A 21771-nucleotide genomic window follows, 5' to 3' on the forward strand; every position below is an offset into this window, starting at 1 on the left:
CTCTCTCTCCCTCTCATAAAATTGATGCTTGAGCCTTGAGAGAGGGGGATATGGTAAATGTCTTCCCATTAGGGCTGAGTATTCTGTAGCTTTTAAAGAGAATCTTGTGGAACCAGTTTTCTAAAGAGCAAATTTGGGGACATGAAGGCTCAGAGCAGCAGCGTTCTCAAACGTTCTAATGCTGCGACCCTTTAATACAGTTCCTCATGTTGTGGTGACCCCAACCATCACATTATTTTTGTTGCTATTTCATAACAGTAATGTTCCTACTGTTATAAATCAGGATGTAAATATTTGTGGTTTTTGATGATATTAGGAGACTCGTGTGAAGGGGTCATTTGACCCTGAAATGGGTTAAGACACACCGGTTGAGAACCACTGGTTTAGACTGATTCTGGTAGCTTGATCCTCATAGGAATTTTTCTGAAGGTCCTTCCCATTCCACCTTCCTAGATGCACTCATATCCAATATAATCCAGTCTCAAAATTTCTCCTGTTCATAGGGTGCCATGGCTACTTTTAGGAGCATCCAGTGGTTGCAGACATCTGCTTATCTTTTATCCTGATGATATCAAAGGATGATGACATTTCAGGATTTACTTATACCTGCCAAACTTTTGGTTTACTCAGTTTATCCAGAGAACACTGCACTCTGAGAGAGGATCCGAGGCATTTGGGAATTTATCTGCTTAGGGATACACAGGTATGAGAAGACTAAATTGTATAGACATACGGTCAAAGGTTAGGGCAGCTGGAACAAGGTAAGATAAGGAATTTTCAAAACCAGGCAGATTTAAGACAGAGCACTTGTTGAAAGGGACTGTTGGCTGATTTCTCTCTCTTTGGATTACCTATTTAGCTGCAATATGGCCTCAGTTTGGAGATCAGTCTGGGTACTGAGGTGTGTGCAATACGACCATGCATGATTAAGAATGAGAAATTGAGGCCAGTGCAGGTGTCTTTCATATCTGTCCAAAAGAGCCACAACTACATGTTTATTCTCTTTGTGTAGTGATGTGACCCTTTCAAAACCAGACCCCATACCATCTAGAATCTATTTAGACCATCATTCCCTTGGATTAAAATTCTCTCAGTGGCTCTTCAAGAACTCTTTAGCTTGCAACCCACGGGCATGGGAATTTTGCTCCCAACAGGGCTTTTCAGTTTCACATATGTCACTCATTGCCCCTTACCTTGTGTTTCGGCCAGATGGAATGGCTTCCTGAACACCCCAGGATTATCACTATCTTTCTGCCTCTATTCATGACTTTCCTTCAATTGGGATATCTTTCTCTAGGGCTAGTTTAGTCAAACTGCCCATTCCTTAAGTATCCATCAACTCCCATAGCAAATCTTGCTCATGTAACTATTTTTCCTAGTTTACTGAGCTCTGCCTAGAATGTTTGGGTCTCTGGGACCTTATAGGCTGGTGGAGAAATGACAGGTGTTTATTAAGTATGTTGAATCAATGAGTAAATGAAAATTAGATGGAATAAAGTGGAGATTGTGACTCATCCTCTACGAGGTATTTCCTCTGTGTATGTGTTTATGTGCATGGGGGTAGGTGTATGTGTGTATGTGTGTGTGTATATATGTGTGTGTGTTTGTATTTGTGTGTGTGCACACTTGGAGGTAGGTATATGTGTGTACATGGAAATATGTATATATACATACATATATTTGTGTGTGTGTGCAGGTGCAAACTCACATGAGTATGAAGTATATGAAGATTTATCTAGTCTGGAATAATGCATATCTAGCCATGCTTGGCAGAAAGATGAAGTTACAGGGTATTTGAAAAAAAAACAGATGAAGTTTTGCTATCTTTCAAGCATAGCACATTTTTTAAAAAGAACTATAAATAGATACTAATAAGTAAGGTGAGAAAATTAATGCAAAATTACAGGTTGTGTTAGTCTTGATTGTATAATAATGTATCATAAACAAAGGACCATAAACATTCCTCTATTATTCTTGGAGCTCCCAAGCTGAAGCCATGCAGCTTATTAATTTTTTGAGCCTTGATTTGCAAAGGATACTAATTTTCTACTTCTAAAAAATTTTAAAAATCTACTTTACTATTAAGTAAAATGAAGATATTATAGAGAAAAGTGGAGTTAAAGTTTTTGGATTTTGGAAGGTAGTGGATATTGCATTTGAATTATTATAGGTCTGAATTAGCAGCCCTAGCTGAGGGGTTTTGCTGTTACATAGGAACTCATTACCAGAAGAATCTGGCAAAGGTGGGTCCTCTGTGTACTGTCCAAATGCATTTAATTACTGCAGGAACAAACCCCGGGTTTCATTTCCTATGCTTCTTGCAATTCTTAATTCATGGAATCAATGTCTGTAGTAGGAGCTACTTCTCACCGTTGGGTTGAGAAGTGTTCTGAGGCGCTGTAAGACATTAAGGCACATGATAGATTAGTGTTCTGTGGGTTGATGAAGGGGCCACTCACATATTTATAAGTTTTATCTTAAAGACCCTTGATACTTATACAACTCTTATCAGTGTGATGTAAAAATATAAACTTATTTATTGTCCAAGTGCTTGAATTTAAGATTTAATTACGTTATATTCTCAGGAAATGGTGCTCTGTCTCGGAGCTTCAGTTTCTTCATAGGTTAAAGGAGTTGAAAAAAAAGTAACACTTTTTTTATGAAGGATAGATAAGAGTGTTTTGTATATGCTGACCTAATCTGTACACATTAGCATAACCTATTTTTAAAGGGGCCTATGAGGTCATTGTTGTATGTACCTCCTACCTACTTACTGGTTTGCTTCTTATCAAGGTTTCAATGTATATTTCCTGTTTTAGATTCTCATTTCACAGCACATGGGAGCTGTGCTTGCTGTTGATCTGGGAACAAGACCTAGTCCAAGGTTCCCCTCAAGACCTACCTTGTAGGCTCTATGTAGTGGTGGTCTTCAAAAGAGACAGTTGCATCAAAATGAATATGTTTTAACCCCATTGTACAGGTCTTAGGGCTTAGAAATTTCATTCTTCTTAACTTATTATAAGTGTTCATTGTAAATTTGGAGCTAAGGACTTAGCCTTTCTTCCTCTGGCATCACCATGATTGAAGGTCTAAAACAGTAGTTTTCAAATTGTGGATCATAAGTCCTTTGGGGATTACATATCAGGTATCCTGAATACATTCTGATTCATAACAGCAACAAATTTATAGTTATGAGGTAGCAACAAAACAATTTTATTTTGGGAGGTCACCCCAATATGAGGAACCGAATTAAAGGGTTGCAACATTAGGAAGGTTGAAGACTTCCTGATCTAGAATTTCATAGAGCTCAAGCCTTGACCAAGATAACTGGGGTGGCTGCATTCTATCCTGAATATTTTCTTGGTGCAGCCTCGGTGTGTTCTCATGATAATGGAGCAAGGATAATTGAGGAGACTGAGTTCCTTCTCAAGCCTCTGCTTATGCCATTGGAACTATCCCACGCAGAGAAAACAAGGCACAAAAGTTAAAAGGTAGGCACATATTGGAGAAATAGAAAAGGGTGGTTAGCAAAGGGTATATGGCAAAGGGTGAGCCATTGTTCAAACGGCATCATTGGAGAAATCTCTTAAATCATAACAAGAATAGGATGAAATAGAAATAGTGGTGATGGTGGTGATAATGGTGGTGGTGGCAGTGGTGATGATGATGATGGTGGTGATGATGATAGTAATAGCTAGTACTTATTGACTTGCCCGGCCCTCCTTAGCTGCTAGGAATGGATTTCAAGAAATGGTTTGCTATGTGTATCTGACCAGATAACTTTATAATATAGATACCTCTCCCCTTGGTTGCCTCAGTCTATCAAGTAGTGACTTTCTAAGCAAAGGTGGGGCTGTGGTTCTACCATCTACACCACCTCTTCTCAGCTGTGAGGCAGGAAGTAGGATGTGGACATATAGAGGAATATGACTTTGCCACCCAGTTCTAGAAAAGAAGGCCGCAGAGTGCTAACCTGTGCCACCAAAGGCATTTAAGGTAGAGGAGACAGGAGTGGGGATGGAGAGAACAAGGAGTAGGCAAGGGCATCCCAAGCAGCAGAGTAAAGGCTCTGAGCCTGCACTGTGCTTAGTGAGTCTTGAAAGTACTAAGATTTATAGTAGTCCTCATTTTATGGCTTGTACAGTGGAATGGCCAAGCTGTCTACATAGCTACATGGAGGATTCTGGATTTCCATTTAGTGTGTTGAAGGGAGGAATCTAAGTATGAGAATGATGTTTTTGAGTTTAGAAACAGTTGCCCCGAGAGCTGAGTAGGCAAAGATGGGGCAAAGGTGGATGCAAGGGTCCTCATTAGGAAACTGGTGCCCCATCTAGGTATGACAAAAATCACTGGTATAATTGAATTGATCAGGGTGCAGCATGGTCTTGGGTTGTAGGACCAAACTTAGGTTACCCCATCAAAGTATCAGGGGGCACTGGGGAGCCTGAAGGCAGCAAAAGAGAAATGGCAGATTGGGAGAAGGTCTGGCATGGACTCTGGAGCATACTTAACTCATTCATTCATTCATTCATTCATTCATAGTACAGTTTTCATTTTACACCTTATAGTGCTTAAAAGCTACATGGTCTTTGGTAGCAATCTTCAGACAGAATCTTGGGTCTAAAGCAAGGGTAGATGTTTGTTCCTTGCAAGTATCATTAGAACCATTCTTTATTGTTCTTTTGTGGATGGCAATCTTCATGTCACAGTGTTTTACACAGAGTGGGATGCATGCAGGCATGAGTGACACTTTTCTGCAAGTCCCTGATGGCTGTGCCCCTCTACTGCATTTGAGTGATAAACTTAATGGCCTGTATTTCAGTTTAAAGGTGGTACATCTGTGCAGCAGATAGCCTGCCTATGGCTACATTCCTTTTCAACATCATTGTCCTGGAGGCAAGACCCTGGGATCTGCCCTGTATTATCTTTGATTATAATTTGGGAACATTTTTTGCTCACCTCTAAAACAAAGATTGTCTTAGTTTCCTACTGTAGACTCTTCTGGTTGTCCCATGCTATTAGGCAGTGACTTTCTTAGCAAAAGCAGGGCTGTGGTCTAATAATTAATTGGTCCAGATTAAATGACTTCAAATGTACACATACTTGGTATAGCGTGAAGCATGTACTGCTTTTGTGCTTGATCAGTGTATGTGATAGAAGTATTAAATGTATGTGTTAGCCTTCCCAGGGCTTTCCAAAATCAGGAGAGGATCTATTACTTGTCCTGAATGCTTATCTTTATTATGGACTTCTGGACCCCAGTTGAGTCTTTCCCCCATTGCAGCTTTCTGGAAACAGCATTTGTAGGCATGTCCCTGCCTTGCTTCCTGCCTGTGCTCTGCTTCCCTCTCCTCATGCACTGGCTTGTAGGTATTGTGTGCTGCACCCTACCTGTCTGAGGTACAGCTGCAGGAGTGCTGTGCCAGACCCCTGCATCCATACCAACCAAGGGCAAACCAGGGATGTGTCCTGCCTTGTCTGGACACATTTACAGTCTGAGTCAGTCCGTAGCCTCTGCCAGTTCATTCTCCTCTCCCCCTGCCAGCTGCGGCACCTCTTGCTTTGTTAATAGAGAAATTGTCAAATAATGGGAATAATTAGCACAGTGGGAGCTTTACTGTGTCCTGGAAAGAGAACAGAGAGAGCCCTCCAAGCAGCCCAGACGTAATTGCTAGGCAGGCTTATTTTCTCTTGTCTGTGTCTTTCCCCCCTTCTCTTGCATTTGTTTGATTTTTTTTCTCTCTTTGTGTAGAGAGAGTTGGCTAGGAGAAAAGACCCATAAATTGCACCCTTGCTGGGCTGGTGCTGAGAAAGCTGGGTACCATAGTCTTCTAGGGGTGAATAATTGCCCTCTCTCCTCACTGTCTTGCAGGGGAAAGATCAGCAGCAGCGAGCTTATCTGCCCCTCTTCTGTACCTCCCATTCCCTCTCCTCTACTCCTCCTCGTCCCCCTTCCCCAGCCCCTCATGTAAAGAACTCACAGGCTCTCGACTGAATCTTTTTTAATGGTCCCAAGAGGCGAGGATCTTGAAGGGTGATTATCTTCATTATAAATTATTAACTCTCCTAGCAGCCAGATGGCTTTCCAACTCATGGCTGGAAACTCCAGGCTGGGGAGACCCACTGGCAAGCAGAGGAGGGGACAAGAGAGGAGAGTCGGCTGCTTGGAGAATGACCCCAGCTTTATGGGTTTCTGGATGCTCCAGGGGACTTTGGGGGGGGGAGGTCCATCAGTACTTTGTAAGGCTCAAATTCTGTGATCTATAAGGGAAAACTAGGTGTTGCGTATTACCCCTCAGACAGCGCAGGGCTCTGTCTGGAGATGGAATGATGGTGGCATGTGGAGAAGAGATTAATGTCACGAGTTTCTTCTTTATACACCTTAGAAACTTGGCAAGACCTGGTGGAAAGATTGCTTTACCAGTTTGCTTTGTGTGGTGTTTGATGTCCACAGCATCCTAGAGTCAACTATTGGATGGATCACAGGGCCCCCGATGGAGGAGCTAGAGAAAGTATCCAAGGAGCTAAAGAGATCTGCAACCCTGTAGGTGCAACATTATGAACTAACTAGTACCCCAGAGCTCTTGTCTCTAGCTGCATATGTATCAAAAGATGGCCTAGTCGGCCATCACTGGAAAGAGAGGCCCATTGGACAGGCAAACTTTATATGCCCCAGTACAGGGAAACGCCAGGGCCAAAAAATGGGAATGGGTGGGTAGGGGAGTGGGGGGGGGGACTTTTGGGATAGCATTGGAAATGTAATTGAGGAAAATACGTAATAAAAAAAAAAGTGAAGCCAATGAACTCCACATTTTACAGGAGGAGGCACACCTGGAAAGGCCAGATAGCTTCTTATGTAGTGACTTGGTTCAGAGTTAGAGAAAGATTGATTCTGGTAATTCAGACTAGTGCTCATTCCTATGCCAACCAGAACTATTCATCTTTTCTTTTCTTTTCTTTTCTTTTCTTTTCTTTTCTTTTCTTTTCTTTTCTTTTCTTTTCTTTTCTTCTTTTCTTTTCTTTCTTTTCCTTTCCTTTCCCTATCCTTTTCTCTTTTCTTTCTTTTCCTACCTTTTCCTTTTTCTTCCCTAGTCTGCTCTCTCTCTCTCTTTCTTTCTTTTCTTTCTTTCTGTCTATCTTTCTTTCTCTTTCTTTCTTTTCCTTCCCTTCCTTCTTTCCTTCCTTCCTTCCTTCCTTCCTCCTTCCTTCCTTCCTTCCTTCCTTCCTTCCTTCCTCCTTCCTTCCCCCTCTTTCTTTTTCTTTCATTTTTGAAATAAGTTGTTGTCATGTAGCCTTAGCTAGCCTATAACTTGCCTATGTGTCCCGAAGATAGCCTCAAATTCATGATGATTCTCCTGCATCAGACTTCCAAATACATGGATTTTAGGTGTGCCTTACTGCACTTGGCTCAGACTTCCTATCCATTGGCTTTGTCTTACTCATCCTTCAAATTTCCATGAAAGCAAGCCTTTCTTCATCTCCAAAGCCTCTTCTGACCCACCTAGGACTATTGTTGGTTCCTCTGGACTCTATTATATTTCACCCATATGCCCACTTAATACTGAATGTACCCCCAAAAGATGTTCAGGCCTTTCTAGGTTAGGGAAAGTAGACTCATCTAGAGGTCCTTGTAAGATCAATACATAAAGACTCTTCTTATACCTTTCATTCACTAGACTGAACTCTACCCAAAGGTCAATGGAGAGCCTATGGTCCTTTTTCCAATTTAAGGAATGCTTCAGTCTCCTACTAAACATACTGCTTGAGTAGCTGATAGTTGCATCTGTAAGCCCACAATCCTGCCTTCTTTAAAGACTCTTAAAAGGCTCCACAATGGCTCTCAACTCTCTCTCTCTCTCTCTCTCTCTCTCTCTGTCTCTCTCTCTCTGTGTGTGTGTGTGTGTGTGTGTGTGTGTGCATACATGTACATACATAGTGTACATGTAGTGGAGTATATATACATTTGTGTGCACACAAATGTGTGCATACAGAAGTCCGAGGGCAACCTTGACTAATGTTCTTTAGGCACATTTACCCCCCACCACTAGAGACAGTATCTCTCACTGGTCTGGAAATCACCTAGTAATCTAGGCTGGCTTGTTGGTAAGCCCTAAAGATGCTCCTGCACCATAGTGAGATTTCAGTATGCAGCTCACGTCCAGTACTTTTTATGTGGGCTATTGGGATCAAACTCAGGACTTCATGCTTATGCTGGACTCTGCCCCTGCCCTCACTAGTGACTCTCTATATGGCCTGTGACATTGGGATAAATTTAAAAGTAGCCCACCTGTCTTGAATGCTGTCCCTGAGCAGGCTAGTTGAGCAAGCCAGGTAGAACCACATTGCATCTTGAAACAGAAGCCCTGAGGACAAACATTGACCACAGTAGAAGCTTTCAACAGTGGCTAGATTTCTATTTGTGCTGAGCACTGTGGACTTGAGCTAAGTGTGCACTCTGTTATCATCTCCATGGTACATAACAAGCATTAAGACACAGAGAAGCTATGCATCTTGTTCAAGGTCACACAGGAATCAAACTTTATATCTGGGATTTTTTCTGTCTGTAGAACCCATGTCAGCAGCTGCTATTCCATACAGCTCTATATTCTATGTTAGACTCTGGAGGCTGCCCATGTTATACCCAGTCCATGCTCACAGTCTGCCTCATCCCTTTAGCCCTACATCTTAAATTGTTTAGACTCATGGCGGTCTTCTTTATTAGCATGAAACTGCCTTTTAGGGCTAGAACAACAAGTTCTCCTCCTCCTCCTCTTCCTCCTCTTCCTCCTCCTCCTCCTCTTCTTCCTCCATTTATTCTTATATCTGAAAATTGAGTATTTCATGATTTCAAAAAAGATAACAAAAGGAGTTCTTTTTATATTCACTTTTACCTAGCTTACCTGTTCCTCTCTCGAAGTGTGGAGTTTAAAATAAAAGTACAAGGAGAAGTACTAGACTGTCAGAGATAGCCATCTTCTCTCTCTCACCTATAACTTATATTTCAGTTCATGTCATCTTAGACTGCATTTTGCTTTCTGGTAGTCAGGAAATACTGAAAAGATGTATATATCATTTATATCTCCTCTCTCTCTCTCTCTCTCTCTCTCTCTCTCTCACACACACACACACACACACACACACACACACACAAATGTGTGTGAATGAGAAATTGAGCCCATCTCATTCCTGAATTCTTGTTTATTACATAGCTAGAAATTGTATGCTCTTGTGTCTTGGTTATGTTGGAGGACCAAGTTGTATAACTTTCCATTATCACCATTAGAATTTGTTTGACTAGACATAGACTGTAGTGTAAGCTTACCACCATCCCCTTGATATCCCCAAAGCCTCATCCGTATACTCTTGTTATCAGCTCAGAGACCAGAGGGCTCGCTTCCATTCCATCCAAGCATTTGATGAAAATGAGGAATGGGCATGACCTACCTACTCTTCCACCTCAGCCTGCCTCTCAGCAGGTCCCGCTTTCTTTGCTTTCTGCTCTTTAGCCAGTGGCAAGTCTTAGTCACTATGCCTCACTTTCCTTATACTGTGAGAAATGTGTCTAGAAGACTGGTTAGGGCCCACAAATTATTCAGGTATATCTTCTTCTATCATAGATTAGTATTTCTGACAAGAATGGAAGTTAGCCCAATATTAATTGATTTTTATTTATGTGTTCATGTCTGTGTGAGTGTAAGCCACAAGTAATTAAGGAGGCCAGAAGAGGTTGTCAGATCTCCTGGAGCTGGAGTTACAGGCATTGCTAATCACCTGAATTGGATGCTGGGGACCTAACTAACTTGAGTCCACTGGAAGAGCAGGAAGTGGGCCTGTGCCTAGCCATCTCTGTAGTCCCTACTTCTTCTTCTTCTTCTTTCTTTTTTCTCTTTCTTTCTTTCTTTCTTTCTTTCTTTCTTTCTTTCTTTCTTTCTTTCTTTCTTTCCTTCTTTCTTTCTTTCTTTTTTTTTTTTTTTTTTTTTGAGACAGGGTTTCTCTGTATAGCACTGTCTGTCCTGGAACTCACTTTGTAGACCAGGCTGGCCTTGAACCCAGAAATTCGCCTGCCTTTGCCTCCCAAGTGCTGGGATTAAAAGCATGCACCACCACTGCCTGGCTCCTACTTCTTATTTTTAATAGGAATTATTTTTAAAGTAAAATAGGATGTGAACATTGAAGATTAAAGATTAAAGGAAAAGTTTCCCCTGTCTCTGTCTCTGACTCTCTCTCTCTCTCTCTCTCTCTCTCTCTCTCTCTCTCTCTCTCTGTGTGTGTGTGTGTGTGTGTGTGTGTGTGTGTGTGTGTCTGTTTGTCGGTCTGTCTGTCTGTCACCTTTCCCAGCATGAACACATTCTCTTTTTGTAAGTCCTTTTGATGAACTGGAATAGAGATCCTCATGGACTCTCGTCCCCTCCTCGACCTGAAGGGGAAGCATAGACACTTCTAAAATGGGGTAGCTTGGTGTGTGTCTAGAAGTGGTTCAGCAGGCTCCAATAGAAAACAAAGCCATAGAAGGTGAAGTTATTTTCTTAGAGATGAATTGTGAAAGGGAAGAACACATACGAAAGGACTGGGAGAGACAGGGATGATTGCAAAGCCTGGTGGGTGGAGATTGGTTCGTGTTTTCCTAGATGAGGGATTGGCTTTATCTTGGGAAATGTGAGTAAGGAGTTCCAGTCTCCAAACACAAAGTCAGCAATAACTTTCTTTAAAGACCTCTCTAGGCACACTTGAACATGTGCACATGCACGCATGCGCGTGCGCATGCGCGCGCGCGCGCACACACACACACACACACACACACACACTCACACACACACTAAAACACCCCTCCGAAACAAAGCAAAAAAAAAAAAAACCCCTAGATGTCATAGGAAAATGGATAGAGATATCGTACATGTGAGGCAATATATTTTGTGTTCTTAATTGAAATACACAGATAGAAGGTAGTTGCTCAGTCTATGAGTCTGCACACAGTGAACACATTGAAACATCCCTGAGATTCTGAAATGAATTCCATTCCCTCCTCTGCCCCCTTCTCCTCAGTAACCACCTATGATGATCAACAGCATTGAATAAATGTTTTGTTGTCTCTTTCCTATTTTATATAAATAAAACATATATGGCATATACGGCACAGTCCCTTTTATCCATGTCTTATACTTGTTTCAATATTCTGTTTGTAAGAGTCATCCATGCTGTTTCTAGAAATGAAGACTAGTCACTTTCAAATTTGGACATTGCATGAATAGGTTAAAATTTATGTGTAGCCTGTGCTGCAGGTAGACATTTTTATCTACTGTGGAGAATATGGCTATGAGCATTCTACGATGACTTTGGACATATTAAGCATTTCTGTCGGTCTCTACTTAGTAGTTATGAGGCTTTAAATAGCATTCCACTTTACTAGATATATCATGGCAGTTTTAAAAGTTGTGTCTATATACGGTTTTAGGATTGATAGCGCTCAAGGAGTTGCCCACTGTTAATTACCTATAATAATGAGCATCTGGATTTAGATACAGCTGTGCCTGACTCAAAGGCCACTGTTCTCCATTATTCTCTACACTACTTTCAGATTTTAGAAGAATCTGTTCCTTGACCCTTCTTTGCCTGCAGCAGGGCCTTACTTATGTATTAAAGTAGGTGCAGTGTTGGGAGAGAGGGAGTGGGTGCGTGGGTTGTGGTTTAGTTGAAGGAGTAAATTTCTGAGACGCTTTAGACCAAATCTCCATCTATCTTCAAAGTGAGAGAAGAAACACTGTGTCCTATGCCTTTGCCCAAGAGCAGGGGTGATGGGTATCCAGAGCTTTGTTGCTGGGAGAGGGTAGCATATGTGAGACTCTAATCACAGAGAGTTCCTTCAGATATAAATGAGGCAGCAGGAGATGGAAGCTTTTGTCAACTTACCAAAGACAGAACTTGTGATAGCCTAGCATTGCGAGAATAGTATTTATCTGGATTCTTGGTCTTTCCTCGACTCAAATTTGTTTAAATAAAAAACAATTTAGTTTGTATAAAGTCTTGGAACTCTCTCCTTTTCAGGCCTCATTAGATGTAGATTTTAAAGCAATGCCATCAGAAATATGTCTTTTTACTTGTCATAGCTCTTCAGTCAAGAACAATTATCTTTAACAGTAAGAGTGCTATTTGTCACCAAGTATTGACTTTGAGAGTTTAATAACATGGTAAAAAAAAGGGGGGGTGTTGTATTTCCAGCAATTTCAATTAAAGTTATGGCATTTACAATTTGACTAAATTTGATGGCAGACTTATCTCTAAACCATTGACTGTGACCAAGAGGCTAGAATACCCTATTGGACTAACCTGAGATTAAGGTGAATTTCATCTGAACAACACAAACTGGGGCTGGTGGTAAAAAAAAATCTTCTACCTGTGGAATAAAAGGTGTAGTGAGGGGTCATCAAAGCCACCATAAGCCCTTAAAGTCTGGAGAGGGGTCTAAGAAGGGAAACCATTAAGGTTCTAGACTTTAGAGGAAAGATTGAAAAACCCCACCTGGACATTATAGGGTAGAGGTTAGAGGATAGCCATCATCATGCCATCCCAGCCATTCTAGTTTTAGATACTTTCCTGGCTCTTGAGTCTGTTTCAAGCTCAACTAAACCTCCATGGTCATTAGAAAAGGAGAGGAGTGGGTGGGGAGGGCAAATGGAAGCCAGATCTTCTGAACCATCCCTGTGGCAAATAGCCCACATGTCAGAGTTGTGTGAGGTCTCCCTTGCATCCTAAGCAGCCGGAATATGAGACATTTGCAAAGATGTTCACCCAACATTAAAACGGTGCTGTTCGACAATTATGTAAATTAGCTGGCAATTAGATAATGTCACTCACATTCCCTCTCTAGCTTGGTTCCCACACAACAGATAAGTTTTTGGAACTTTAGTACCATCCTCAACCTTCCTTCTGGGTTCTGGAGCCAACCACCTGATCCTCAACTGCCTATGGTGACCTGGGACTCAAGGGTGGTGGCCATTGGCTGACTGGGTCACAAAGATGCTCTGTTTTCCTTTGTCCCATTTCTTGAGCCTGGCATTTTTCTGCTAGATAAATAAAGAAAGCTATAGTACAATTGCTGACAGTAGTTGGGTGGGGGCTATGATTATTTAACAAAAATCATATATAGCTTTTTTGGCCAGTTGGGCAAATTCCCAAAGGAGATGGGAATGTTCCCAGTTTAAGAAAGACGCTTTAGGAGAGAATGTGGGCTGTCAGTAATGTGTTGAGTCTTGATGGACTGGTTCTAATGATACCATTCCTGCATCAGACCTGCCTGGAACCTATGGGGTTAAAAGTGTGTCTTCTCTCATTCAGACCCTTTGATCCTTTCCGGTGGATAGTGTGGGGATGTTGGTATCTGCAGTGCTAATCTGTCTGAGGGGGAAGGACAAGAGTCTGAAGGTGGCTTCTCATCTGCATAGATTAGTGTGGTTTCCATAAATCAAGATGGGTAAATTCCCACAATCCACTCTTATAGGTGGATGCCTGGGCATCAAGGTTCTTCATTCATTCACAGGGTTCCACAATTAGGCAGGTATTGTTTTGTCCTCCAGGGCCACTTGGGGCTGACATCTTGAAAAGTTGAAGGCATACTTAGCAGTGTTGTCCTTGTATACAGTGGGGCCATGTAGAGGTCTCGCCATGGAATAGAAGTCAAAGGACCTTATAATGGGTCTTAAATTCTGCTTACAGTTCACTCTTTGTATAGACATTTCAATGTTCCTGTTATGAGACAATGTCCTGTGATAGACACTATAGTGAAGCAGTTGCTTTACCTGGTCCCCAGAATGTCACCGCAACAAACAATCTGGTCCCAGAACCTGACATATTTCTGTGATTTACTGTCTCCAAAATAAACTTGTCCTCCACCAGTTTGTGATGCCCTTTGGTATAACAGTGACTTATGCTATACTGAGCTGATCTAGTAGTGCCTGGAATGAGCTCGAGTTAGGTAGACTAGAATGTCCCTTCTGGAGAATGCTGGTTTTCAATTTGGTTGGTATATCTTATCCAATACACCAATCATATTCTTAAAGACTGTCAAGTCTCCTGCCGTTACTTCCTGTTATTCTGGATTATTCTTTCTGGATGTTTTCGTGGCTAAATTTCATCTTGTCATAGCCAAGATGTTGCTTGTAATGTTGACATATAGTTGTGGCATGAGTATAGTTGACTTCATTTTATTGAAGCAACATTAACCAGTGCCTGTGCACCCCTCACCCCTACACCTACTGGTTACCATCAGTATATTTCCATGTTCATATTGGGTATCCTTTGAGTCTATCAGGTGTTCCCATGCCACACTCCAGGAAATACTGTTTGGGTAAAACACTTTCATAGAACCAAGACTTTTCTGATGATAGATTTGGCCAAGCTCTTGTGAATATAGATTGTTTGTAGTTGGTTGTTCATGCAGAACAAAGGAATTTGTCCCTGATTAAAGGGATAGCATCTTTCTTTTTAATGAATAGAATGAGCTAGCTTTGACGATGTCTTTATTGTAACTAGAGTTAGCAGCAATGCTCTGAGGAGACCATTGAGGACCACTGTGAATTAGCAACTGTGACAAGGAGTGAGCAGCAACTTGCACAGTCCTTGGAAATTACACAGACTGCTTTATCTGAGCAGAGAACTCAGCAGCTTGGTTAGATAGATAAGCAACTTTGTTCAGGAACCAGGTCCTGAGCTCAGTGGATATTGCTGCCTTTCTAGTCATAATCATATCTACCTTATTCACTCTGTGTCTGTGACAATTCTTAGCTACTCATAAATTTCTTCAATACCATGTACATATACATTGCCCTCATCAAACACACACACACACACACACACACACACACACACACACACACACACACACACAAACACACACACACACACCCCTACCTCAGGAAGCACCCATTTTCTCTCATTTTGGAAATAAGAAAGAAACCAACCTAATATATAGTGATCACTTATGATATATAAAGCTTATGCTGGAGTCATACCACACTAATCTCACTTCTATTTCCCTCAATCTTAGAAAGAGGCCATTATTTCATCTACTTTTTGAATTATTAAGTAGAAATGCAAACAGGCTAAAAATATCGTTTCAAGTTTCACGGATAGGAATTAGAATCCAAACTCAGCCTTTCAAATTGTTTAACCTTAAAGTTTATATTTTAAAGAAGTTTCCCTGATATTTGGTTAAAGACTGTGGCCTTTTTGTCTAGTAATACACTTTCCATGATTTTTATGCATATTTCTTTCTAAAGTTTAAGGTCTTAGACCTCTTATACTTAAGTAATGGATGGTAAAGTTGAAAAAGAAAAAAATGTTTTAATAGATAAGCAAGCAAAGATTATATATGGGTGTTTGAATGCTTTAAAATGTTGATGTTTCACATCTGGCTATTTCCAAAAATGTGCTGACATAGCTTTGGGGATTTTCCACGACTTTTGCATTTAAATTCGTAAGAACTAAGTGTGTCTTTAGGAGCTGGACTTGGGGTCTTTCCTTGGCATGGGAAAACTTGGCCCCTGCCCTGTATGAAGTACCTCCATTGAAGAAGCATCTAGAACAGCCTGGGGTATCAGTACTCCACCAGTCTTTGTACCAGAGTTAATAGTTGGTGCTTAGCCCTAATCTTCTCCTCTTCTCTCCCTTCTTCAACAGGTCTTTTCTCTGGAGTCCTGGGAGCTCTGTTATGGGCAGCACTGCCTCTGGCCAGCACCATGAAGTCTGAATCTGCTTCCGCTCTGCTCTGGGCCTCACTCCACCTGAGTCCTCAGTTGTTTGCGGTTCCCCTTCCCAGGGTCTGCTGCTAGACCGTCAAACCTCAGCACTGGGCCTTGGCTTGGGCCTGCCTTTTGCCTGGCTCACCTCCCGATTACTCCTCCTCCATTACAGCACCCTGAGCCCCAGCCCTGTCCTTGGTCTTCCTGGCTAGGACGCATTTGCCGGGAGGAAGACATTACGGAAGGCTTATTCCCACCCTGGGCTCCTTCTCCTCCTTGAATCAAGGCCTCCGGATCCACATGGATAGCTGAGATCTTTTCTTGGAGAAAGATACTTCTTCCTCGCCTCATCCCTGATTTGCCTCACCCGACAAATCCCCTGTCTGTTTCGTCTCCCTCTTTATGGGATTTCTTGCTTGTGTGCCTATCTAGGGCCGTGTTGTCCTTTTTCCTCTCCTTCCCCTTTCCTCCTAACATTCCTGTGTGTGTTCTTCTTGTGTCTTCTCTTGTACCACTCTGTTTTCCCTCTTTGCCCTCACAATCACCTATCCCCTGCCTCCCGCTCCCACGGCTGATACCTGGCCTACCTGCTCCTCTGTGCTCTGACCCAGCAGGCACCATGAGCTTTACCCTCCACTCAGTTTTCTTCACCTTGAAGGTGAGCATCTTTCTGGGCTCCCTGGTGGGGCTTTGCCTGGGTCTGGAGTTCATGGGCCTTCCTAACCAGTGGGCCCGCTACCTGCGTTGGGATGCAAGCACGCGCAGTGACCTGAGCTTCCAGTTCAAGACCAATGTTTCCACTGGGCTGCTCCTGTATTTGGATGATGGTGGTGTCTGTGACTTCCTCTGTCTCTCCCTGGTGGATGGCCGCGTTCAGCTCCGCTTTAGCATGGACTGTGCCGAGACCACTGTGCTATCCAACAAGCAGGTGAACGACAGCAGTTGGCACTTCCTCATGGTGAGCCGTGATCGTGTGCGCACTGGGCTGGTGATTGATGGTGAGGGCCAGTCTGGAGAGCTACGGCCCCAGCGGCCTTATATGGATGTGGTCAGTGATTTGTTCCTCGGTGGCGTCCCCGCTGACATTCGACCTTCTGCCCTGACCCTCGATGGAGTACAGAGCATGCCTGGCTTTAAGGGATTAATGCTGGATCTCAAGTATGGCAACTCGGAACCTCGGCTTCTGGGGAGCCAGAGCGTCCAGTTAGAAGCAGAGGGACCCTGTGGCGAGCGTCCCTGTGAAAATGGTGGGATCTGCTTCCTCTTGGATGGTCATCCCACCTGTGACTGTTCTACCACTGGCTATGGTGGCACACTCTGCTCAGAAGGTAAGACCACCCTCTCTCACCTGCTGTAGACATTCCTGCTGGATTGGGTGAAGGCAGGAGGGATGGCTAGATACCAGCTTTATGTGCTAGCACAGCTTCAGCTGTATGGTAGATAATTGGACCTCCTTCTTCAAAGGAGGTGGTGGAACCTCATCTCCTTGCTCTCAGTGGAAAAAAAAAAAATTAAAGCATCAGATCTCAGCAGAAAGAGAATGGAGGCTACTCAACCATTCACTCCGACTCAATTCAAAGGCCTAGATGGCATAGACTGCTGAGTCTGTGCACAGCTCAGCAGGATTAGCGGAGTGGGAAACAAGAGAGCCATTGGCAAGGTGCCCCTCCTGACTTTGGGAGACTTGGAGCACTGTGGGAGGATGGGAAAGTTCCTCATCACATCTTCCTCATGACCTTAGCCCAAGCTTCACCCATGCAGAGCATAGAGGAGGGTGGACTGTCCCCTCTGCACATGGTCCTGTTACAATTCAGTCTTGTTATATCACCCCTTAGACTATGAGAAGGCCCTCATGGAATCCTTTTGAGAGCCTTCTGTCCTTGTTCTAGCAATGAGGCTATTCCACAAGGCTCCACCTTAAATATGGTTTCCTTTCCTGATTGTTTCAAATACAAGAGATACGTGTGAATAGACACAGGGATGGACTGAAGCCCTGTCCCGTGGAGTTCCACAAGTTACATTAGACAACTGACCATATCTATCTACAGCTTGAGAAAGATTAAGAGATGGAGAGAGGGAGTGAAGAAGAGAAGGGAGAAAAGGAGGCGAGAGAAAGAGAGAGAAAGAGGAAGAGAGAGAGAGAGAGAGAGAGAGAGAGAGAGAAGAAGAAGGAGGAGGAGGAGGAGGAGGAGGAGGAGGGAAACGGAAAAAAAGATTTACCTTCGTAGAACTTAAGCTGTCCTCATCTTGCAAAGTTCCTAACTTCTGTTTGGTATTTAGATCTGAGGAACTACTTTAAAATGACAAATATAAATACGATTTAAATTCCTGGCCCTCTGCACTCACTTTAGGCTTTGAGTTGGGGAAGAGAGGTCACTGAAGTGATCAAGTGTGTGGGAGCCAGTGAGGGCAGGTGTGTGTATCTTGAGAGGCAGTGGGATACACAGGTGTGTATCTTGGGAGGGTATGGCTGTGAATGGGCCACACCATGATTCTTCTTGAGACGTTTTGTATTGCTAACCATGCAGGCCTCTTCATGGAGGTGCTGGTGTTCTGTAAGGAAGATTAACCCCACCTGAGCATTAAGATCATCTTGCAGGAGTTGAAAAACTTTCCAGCCATACCTAGGCTTATTACATCCGATTCTCTGGGGGTGGGATCTCACCTACTATCTATTTTTAAACTTTTCCTATGATCCCAATGAACTATCAAGATGAAGAACCACCAGGACAGGGTCAAAGAAGTCAGAATAATGTTGGCAATCAGGTTCCCTTCTTGGGGATCTTAGTCTCATTAATTAAAGAATTTAAGGATGGAAAAAAAATAAAAACAAAAAACCTTGAGGAAATCTTTATTAGATTAAAACAATCAAGTAAGCAAGCAAGCAAAGGGCTGGCAAGTTGTAATCCCAGAAGAAGAGCTATAATCCCAGTGGAGAAGAGAAGACAGGAATACTCGCCATTTGAAGTAGTAGGGCGTAGAGGTCAGTTGCATGGTGAATAAACAGCCACATGGTTGGAAGGTGAGTTTTAGAGAAAGAATGAAGACCCCCAAAATCCCAGAAAAAGCACACTTAGGCTATGGGTAGGATCTGAAATACAAAGACAGAAGAGAAGAACCGGGTGCTGAGGCCTGTCTGAAAGACTCAGAAAGGTGCATGGACGCAGGCAAACCTCACGAGGTTCCTAGGGGGCGGGGCTTCGAGGAAGGAAGATTATCTCATGAAAGAAGTAACTCTTCCACCAATCTCTTTAAAGTAGCTTAAGGTAGACCTGCCTTCCAAGAGATAGTCCTGTCTCCCTGATGGGTGGTCTCTTAGCCAGGCCATTTACATGTTAGTTCTCCACCCTGGCCAAGGATTTCATTTTCTTGACCAGGAGGAAATAGTTTTCCCTTAATGGGTCTTTGATACTGTGTCAAGAGGGTGGGGCCAGGTAAGTATCCTATTTCTCCTTCCCAGGATCTATTCAGGTAAGGACCCTACTGCTTTAGGTTTTGTTTTTAGAGTGTGTTTGTGGATATACTTAAAATATTTTGAGAATTGTTCATCCCTTATAAAACAGGTTATGCTTGCTATAAACTTTATGTACTAGGGGCTATGTTAAAATATTTTTAAGTCAAAACTAAGTTGATTTTTTACAGGTGGAACATGTTGGAGATTGACATGTTGGGAACTGGGTTGGAGGCCCTATTTCAGGATGTACAACTGCTTCTGTTCCCTCCCTGGTTACATCCCCCTTCCTGTGGCTGGTTCGAAACCAGGCACATATAATGTCAGGAGATGCTTTGCACATATGGTAGCCCTTTAGGTCCACAGAAATATCCAGCCTGGGGTCCCCAGACTACTTCCTTCCCAAGATATCTGGAAAAGGGGTTGTAGACAACAATGTCATGTTGTAGTGTAAAAGGTTGGACACCCTTGTGGGCTTTGATTCTTTCTCATTGAACTCATAGGAAGAAAATTGGTGGAGAAAGGACCAGAGCTGACTCAAACACATAAAGTCACGCTGTTGGAATGCAGTTATTTAAGGGCTTCTTACAAGCAGGTGCTTTCTGGAGCCAGTTGACTCTCCAAAGCTTCTTCCTGAAGACACCCCTGACATGATCAGTTACTTTCTCATTTGCCCAGAGGATCTGTGATCTGTTCTGCTCTCAGAACCTACACTGAGAGCTGGCATTCTTCCCTTAGGGGGACAGGGTGTCTGCAAGTGTGTTGCTAACTTGCTGATCATCTCTGATTGTGTGTGTGTGTGTTTCAAAAAACTCATTTCCTCCAGGCAGGTTTGGATCAGCACTTTCAGCAGGAAGAATCAACACTGTATATATATATATATATATATATATATATATATATATATATATATAATTTGTCTTTTTCCTATTTTTGTATGTATGTGTTATTCAGTCCTCGGTGGAATTTCTTCAGAACAGATTGAATGCAGTTGATTTTTTAATGCTTAAATGCAATATGTATATTTTAATAATTGTTCTTTCTCAAAGGTTCAGATTTCTTCTCCTGTACCAAGAGAAGCAGAGCAAATAGACTCTGTGATAACTAACATCTGGCTAGCCTGGAAACAGAATGACCCAAAGGTTTTGGTGAAAACCAATATTGGGGAGGTAATGGAATTTACTGTGGATGACTTGAAGCCTGCTGATCCTAGTAATTGTGATCATGTCTGGCCAATGACAAAATTACATTGAAGAATATTACAAAAATGTCTGTTGCCCTCACACATTGGTTGGAGAGTAAGCATATTTTACTTACCTGTAAAATGTGGAAGGGGAAAAACAGAGCTGTTTCTAGGTGTCAAGCAGATATTACACATCGTGATGAAGAGCCTAGACAAGTGCCTGCCATGTTCCTAAAGATAATGTGAAGTAGGTAATAGACATGCAGCCATACCTTTTCCTCATCATGTCACACACACCACAGAAGAGAAATCAGGTTACTTTCTCATAGCAGTGGGTCCTATGTATCAAACACCTAATTGTTCTAGTTTGATGCATGGACCCTTCCATTTGAATGCATGAGGATCTGCTTGATGCTTTACCAGTTCTGAGAGCAGGGACAACCCAGTAGGTTCCTGCAGCTTCCTATAGTATAGTTGGGGACTGTTGGAGATATCCTAGCAGTCCAATAGTCTGTAGCATGCCTGCAGTGTTACTGTTTTCTTGACTTTTCTGCCTCTACATGCCTCAATGGGTCTAAAATGTGCCCATACTATAGCCCAGAAAGAATAAACAGATTCACCCATCTCTTTATATGTTTTGGAGTATTCTGATTCCATCTGAGAAGAGCTGATGACAACAGAGATAGTTGGTGTGGGAGACTGGAGTCACCCAAGGGGAAGGTAGTAGATACACTGTCTTCTCTCTTGGGTGAAGGATTGTGAGCTCTGCTGGCAGACTGGCAACCTAAACTTGGAAAAACTTCAGTCTACTGCTCATGTCCTCAGTAGTCACACCAAGCATCATTGCACACGAAAAATGTATAGAGAAGAGTTTTTAGGTTCTTATTTCTAGGTATTATGTTTATAAACCAGATGTTTTGATTCTTCACTAGTAAATGTCCACAAGGACAGAAGAAGGGCAGATAAAACAGGTTTAAAATGATGAATGTGGTTTGGAATTTAGTGAGACATCATGGCCCAGCACTTTTAATGGTCATTTTGTCTAGTTCAGTCCTATGATAGGAGCCTTGAAGCTTAGTGGCCAGAGAGTGAATAGCTGTCCCCAGCTTCCTCTAGGGACAAATACCCTCATAGGCTATAGAAAATTTGTTATTCCCTTGAAGTGAGTTGAGATAATTATTTTAAAGGATTCATAGTTATGAAAGTACACATGCTGAATTTCTCAGCAACCTTATAGTTGTGAAGCATCAATTCATTGCCAAGGCATATGAAACTTAGTCCCAGTTTCCCTGAAGATTTCATCTAACATGAAGTCAGCCTGTTGTGGGGAGGATGGGAAGAGTGGAACAACAGAGAAGATTTGAGCTGACCTCTTCTCCTGAATGAATCTCACAAGATGAGCC

At 42.5% G+C, this 21771-nt stretch overlaps 1 protein-coding gene across 42 annotated transcripts in view; it reads left to right on the top strand.

The window, feature by feature from the left end:
- Nrxn3 (neurexin III) overlaps positions 1–21771 on the top strand; it is a 1612235-nt gene that overhangs the window by 56131 nt on the left and 1534333 nt on the right. For all 42 annotated transcript variants that reach the window (XR_001780421.2, XR_001780422.2, XR_001780425.2 and 39 more), the window contains one exon: positions 15673–17062. Coding sequence is in view for 37 of the 42 variants with exons in the window: in XM_006515534.2 (XP_006515597.1) it covers positions 16354–17062 (709 nt within the window). In the remaining 5 variants the exon portion in view is untranslated. Of the gene's footprint in view, positions 1–15672; positions 17063–21771 lie in introns of those variants that run through there.

Source organism: Mus musculus, chromosome 12, assembly GCF_000001635.26.
Source record: "Mus musculus strain C57BL/6J chromosome 12, GRCm38.p6 C57BL/6J".
NCBI lineage: Eukaryota > Metazoa > Chordata > Mammalia > Rodentia > Muridae > Mus > Mus musculus.